The 6,239-nt window shown below is 42.4% G+C and overlaps 1 protein-coding gene across 1 annotated transcript; it reads right to left on the bottom strand.

The window, feature by feature from the left end:
- Positions 1–757: 757 nt before the first annotated feature.
- On the bottom strand, positions 758–2,320 carry LOC142658892 (carbohydrate sulfotransferase 4-like). Its single transcript, XM_075834506.1, has one exon. It carries the CDS (start codon positions 2,213–2,215, stop codon positions 1,067–1,069), a length of 1,149 nt encoding a protein of 382 aa, XP_075690621.1. The 5' UTR covers positions 2,216–2,320; the 3' UTR covers positions 758–1,066.
- Between the last annotated feature and the right edge of the window lie 3,919 nt (positions 2,321–6,239).

Below are 6,239 nucleotides of genomic sequence, written 5' to 3'. Positions count from 1 at the left end.
TCAATGTTTTTTGTGCAACTTTATAATTCGTTTTTATGAAAAATTATTTTAACTTTTTGAGATACAGCTGCTTTGTATCCTGTATATAGAGCAGCTGTATCGTGCACCAACACCTGAATCCGTCAGGTCCACAGGACAAGTTATGAACAGAGACAGGCAGGTCCCTCTGACATTGAACCCGTCAGTCCTGCGGACCTGACGAATTCAGGTGTCAGCACTAGATACAGCTGCTCTGTGTACAGGATGCAAAGCAGCTGTATCTCAAAAGGTAAAAATAATTTTTAATAAAAACTATTTATAAAGTTGCACAAAACACAGTGATAGACATTATTTTTTTTTTCTTAAAAATTCCTTTCAAAGGTCAAAATTTAAGATCAAAATTCTTTTGCAGGTCAACTACAGCCACTCATAAGGAGCTTTTAGAAATCACTTTTGACTAGAGATGAGTATTTTTGTATGATTTGCAGATTTGCCAGTTCATCAGATACAAATTAATTTACCCAATTCATCGTCTACCACGATACTGTCATACACTGACCCAAATTTTAATCCTATTATGTTGCAAATCTTAAAAATTCCACAATGTTTTGTTTGGTGTGCCGTAACACTCAGGAACCCAAAAAGCTGTATGGCAACCCTGTGGGGACTATAATGGTTGCCAAATGGTATGCCTGCCAGCTTCCCAAAATATATATGTAATTAAGGAACGGTTAAGCAGAATTTTGAATAACTTGACTGAAGAGGACGATGCAAGGAATTATGTTCATAGGCTTTGTATTTCTGGAGAAATTCTCTATTGAAATATTATGGACAATATTAAGTTAATTATATTTAGATTCAATAATTTACAGGAAAATGACCTTTCTAAACTCATGTTGTGTTGACCGTCCAGAAGTAAATGGTTAATCCCAGTATTAATGTATTAGAAAGGAGAATAAATATAAATCCACAGCAGTATTCCAATGTCTATAGGAACTCCTGACACCATAGTCCTAGGGGGTTCTTTACAACCAGTTGTCCTCTCAATCGGGAAATGTAATAAAGTGCTTATTTTACCACTAAAAAGTTATACATCGAGCACTTTGTTGTTTTCCACGTCTGCCACTACACTTAACGTTAGATCCTGTTGCTCCTTCAAAGTCCTCACTTGACTGTATCCGAAGACTTCCATCGCCTTCTGACAGGCATCTTGGATCTGTAAGACTACATTATGCTTGAGACCTTTCCTCCACTTATGAACAATTTTCATAGAGTCCTCGGCAAAGTTCATGAACCCGGTTTGCTCTGGTTTGTGTTTATGGGTGATGTTATATAACCATTTCTGAAGATCTTCATTTAGACTGAGGCCTGCAAATTTGTAGATCTTATCGACCGTAGTCACTGGTTCGTTAGCTAAATCCTCATACCGTATCATCATGTACTTTCCTTTCAAGTTCTTACTGACTTTTCTGCCAAACTCGTTGATCTTCATTTGGGCTTTACAAATGTTGGACATGACTTGGATGACATTAGGCATTGCCTTCTTATTCTGCCATTCTTGGCCTTCTCTGGCCACAATGAGATCCTCATCATGCAGAAGGTCAAAGTTCATTCGTGAGAAAGTCACTGCTCGGGGGTCCCTTATTAGATGAATGACTCTAAGGTCAAGATTGGCATCTTGAAAAAGTGGGAGAAGAGCACCAAGGTCCAGGACACGAACTGTTTTCAGCACCACATGGCTATGGGCCTCACAAGACTCCGCCATCTTTTCTAAGGGAACATAACCACAACGTTGATAACAAGTGGGTCGATCATACGCTTCATTCATGGATAAGGCTTTGCAAGCGGGTGGTGAACATAATGCCCAACTCTCGGACCAAAAAGGAAGATCAGATATGTACTGACCACGTGGAAGGTAGGCGTGTAGAGGAGACACATCACAGGTGAATAATGAACGGAACAGGTCTCTGATGGGATAATGCAAAATACTCTCTTCCTGATTCGGGTACTTTACCCAAACCATTCGTGCCGGCTCATAGATGTAAAAAACTTTAGGGTGATGGTTAAATATTTGTCCCAAGAAAGAAGAGCCGGACCTCCAAGATGAAAGAATAAGAACATGAGTGCGTTTTAATTCATCATGTTCCAAGTCCAACTTGACATTAAGAATCCATATAGAGAAGAAGATGAGAAGTGAGAAAACGGTGAAGCGGTAGAATGTAAGCCGAGGAGCCATTTTGCGGGTGATCTGTAGTGAGGAAAGAGAAAAGTCCGTTTATAATGAACCGCTGATATTAAAGGCATATTTTGGACAAAATTCAAAAACTTTTCCTCTTCAAGTGTCCCGACGCCTCCTGCTCTGTGCGCCACCTACAAAAGTTGACTGGTCGGGACATTTCGAGGAGAAGGAAGAGTTTTTACATCAATATAACATTCTTAGATCTCTCAGACAAGGCCTCAGATAAGTTAAAGCGGTGGTCTAGTTTCGAAAATTCATTTTCATATACCTTTTTAGGATAAATGCATCTCTTACTCTAGAGGAACTCTCTTCTCCTGCATTACGTACAGAAAATTGATATGAATGGAGACTGTGTAATGCTTAAATTGCCCTGTGGTGGCGCTGCAGGAAAATTAAACACTTAATGCCAGGTTTCCCCACAAATTACAGCTGATCGCTAGGGGTGCCAGCCAGGGGAGACTTTGTGATCTGTATATTGTCAAGGAACCATTCTAACAAGTAGCGATTGTCCTAAGTGGAGAACCCCTTTAAAGATTTTTTTTTTCGTCTTGTCCCCTGGAATTCTGATAGCCATAAGGTCTTTTTCTTTGTGGGACACCATTTTGGGAACATATGAATTAGTGTTGAATCTATATTCATTTTTATTGTGAGGTAAAATATATTGTGATTCTGCCATTTTATATTTACTCTTACTACTGTTCAATTTGTTTTCTCAATTGTTTGCATGTTGTTGTTGTTTTTTTTATGTTATTATTTTTTTTTTTTGGACAGTCATTCATTTCTGAAGTGCAACGAGTTGTAGTCCCGGGCATGCGTGGCGCAGCGATGATGCCGGGCTTCACTTTACATACCTGAGGAGTATAAGGCAACCATGTTGGAGGAGGTTGGCATTGACGTTGAGTGTCTGGGGTGGTCAAACAAGCCTGAAAAAGGTGGGTTTGGAGACCGGTCCGCGTGACCCCGGGATAGCGGCGCTGCCCCATGATTCTTCAAAGTATAATTAGCATACAGCGCGCGCCAGTTTAAAACTTGATTTTATAGATTTTACTGCATCTGTGTAAACTTACCGGGGCATGTTTGGAAACCTTGTTGTTACGCATTACAGCATGGTGGCGAGTTCTCTTTAAAGGTACGGCAGCTAGAGACCGCTGGAAGCAAAACCTTTCATTATGATAATTCACTAGGATATTTTTGAGAAAAGTTTACATAAGAGACTGCAGCAATTCTTCATGCGGTCTGTAGACTTCTTTCTCTTTTGTTGTTGTTTTATCTGTAGACTTCTTGATTTAAAACGACTTAGCTAGTAATTTGAGCTATGAGAATTACCACATTCCATAGATGTACTCCTAAGAAAATTGATTGAACACACACCACTTAAGAAATTTGTCACATCCACAGCTGTCCGTGAGCCACTGAGTGAAATCTATGCCTTTCAGAAGCTGGCCTAGACTTCCGCTACAATTCACGCCAGTTTCTGGCGTAAATTATAATAAATGTGTAGAGCCGTGGTGGCCGCCCATTCCGCTGGATGATAACTAACACTGCCCCTCAACAGCCGCACTAAGATCAAGGGTAACTAAACTTTCAGAAAACTTCCTGTAATGACGGGGTAGGGAGACAGACAGGTGAGCCCTAATCTACCCGCCACTCAGTCTCTGCCTACTTGCACGGCCCGTCCTAGGTCGACGGCGTACAACTGGGCGACGGTCCCTACGCTCAATAAGTGTACGACAGACAAACAGACAAGGGTACACAGAAGCTAAGGGAAATGGGGCAGTTGCCCACGGCAACACCGAGAACAACAAGAGTGGTGAACGAGCCGAGTCAAACCAGGAGTGTACAAGGTACCAAACGCAGAGCAGGAGAGTAGTCAGTAAAGCCAGGGTCAAAATGAAGCAAGGTCAATAATAATAGCAGGAGCAGCAGAGCCAGGAAACAGGAAAGAATCACAGGCAGAGGACAAGCAGGAAATGAAGGTATAAATAGACCGAGGGTGGGAGCTAGAACCGTCCGGCCAGGCTGTGATAGGTTCTCCCACTCCTGAGCCTAGCAGCCTGAGTGGTAGCAGATCGAGTCACCCTATCAGACCTAGGAGCAGGTGCAGACTGATTAACCACTGGCGTCGACACAGAAGCTGTGTCTGGCAGATCCTTTAGGGTATGTTCACACGGCAGCGTCTGTTACGGCTGAAATTACGGTGCTGTTTTCAGGAGAAAACAGCACCGTAATTTCAGCCGTAATGGCATGTGCAGGCGCTTTTTGCTGCGTCCATTACGGACGTAATTGGAGCTGATTTTCCATGGAGTCCATGGAAAACTGCTCCAATTACGTCTGAAGAAGTGACAGGTACTTCTTTGGCGCGGGCGTCTTTTTTACGCGCCGCCTTTTGACAGCGGCGTGTAAAAAAAATGACCGTCGGCACAGAACATCGTAAGACCCATTCTAATGAATGGGCAGATGTTTGCCGACGCTTATGAGCCGCATTTTCGGACGTAATTCGGGGCTAAAACGCCCGAATTACGTCCGTAAATAGTGTGTGTGAACCCAGCCTTACACTTCCGACATGTCATAGTGACATGTCAGAAGTTTTTGTCGGTGGGGGTTTTGAGCACTGAGACCGCCACCGACCACTAAAACGAAGCGGCAGAAGCACTCAGGTGAGCGCTGAGCAGCTTAGTTTCTGATGGACTTTTCCCGGAGAGCCGAGAAGTTGGTGTACAGGTTCATAGACTTTCTATTGAGTGCATACACCGTTACTTCGACTTTCCGAGAAAAGACGATCAGAAACCAAGCTCCTCAGCGCTCACCTTCGTTTTAGCAATCGGTGGGGGTCTCAGTGCTCGGACCCCCACCGAGCACTGTCAGAAGTTTTCTGAAAGTTGTGTTACCCTTTAAGTACAGTGTATTTTGGAAAGCTGTAGCACATTAAGTGTTTTGTTATTTGATCGTTATCTACCTAGAAAATTGTAAATAAGGTTTTCCACTCTAGACAATCCCTTTTTGTAAAAATGAACTCCTGATGATAATCATCACAGATTTTACCACTGCTGGACCACAGTGATCAGCTGTTGGGGAACCTGGCAAGTATTCATTTCCCCTGCAGCGCCATCACAGGAAAAGTTAAGCATTACAGTTTTCTTATTAAAATCAATCCGCTATCATGTAATACATGGACGGGCCCCACTATTAACTCAAAATTCCATAAAACAGTATATAACATTTTTTTCCCCAAGCCAGACAACAGGGATGGAATAAAAATGAAAAATAATGAAAGGAAGAAATGTAAAAATCCCTAAAAAAACAAACCATAAAAAGTACAGAGTACAATAGAATTAATTCCGCCTTGTACAAATCTATATTTCTGACCTCTAGACTTTCAGTCATCGGCACCAGGTCAGCTCTATGAACCGTTCCGTACATTGTTATTGTTCTTTGTACCTTGTTGGTTTTTATGAGTAATTACAGATCATAATAATCCCATTGAAGTAATACTGTCGGTAAAAATAATAACAAGTGTCCCTAAAGGCCCTATTACGCCGGACAATTTTGTCCGGTGCAACAAGACAGCGCATTTGCTCTTGTCACAAGTCACAGTCGTTACTCCGATCGCTCGTCCCCATACGTTCTTCCTCTTTGCACACCAAGATATGATGCCATCAACGATAATATTTCAGTTTTTAAAAACGATACGATACGTTTATCTGCCGATCGCTGCCCTGTTTACGCAGGGAAATTATCGGCAACGAGTGTTCTATGAACGCTCATGTGCACGATAATCGCCCAGTGTAAAACCCCTTTAACACATTAACAGAAGGTTTCCAAACATGAGGTTTTCTTCCTATCTCTCTGACCGCCCGTTCAGTGTGTCATTTGCTGGTTCTACTTCTTCTCCTCTTCCTCTTGCTATCGGGGTTCCTCAGGGATCAGTCCTAGGTCCGCTCCTCTTTTCTCTCTACACAGCCCCTATTGGACAAACCATCAGCAGATTTGGCTTCCAGTACCATCTCTACGCTGTGACACC

This window comes from Rhinoderma darwinii, chromosome 8, assembly GCF_050947455.1.
Source record: "Rhinoderma darwinii isolate aRhiDar2 chromosome 8, aRhiDar2.hap1, whole genome shotgun sequence".
In the NCBI taxonomy this organism is placed as follows: domain Eukaryota; kingdom Metazoa; phylum Chordata; class Amphibia; order Anura; family Rhinodermatidae; genus Rhinoderma; species Rhinoderma darwinii.
The sequence above is the reverse complement of the archived record's forward strand: the minus strand, read 5'-3'. Positions and strand labels throughout refer to the sequence as shown.

What these genes read in the sequence shown, in the direction of transcription:
- LOC142658892 (XM_075834506.1), bottom strand. Translation starts at nt 2,215, where the DNA reads ATGGCTCCTCGGCTTACATTCTACCGCTTCACCGTTTTCTCACTTCTC.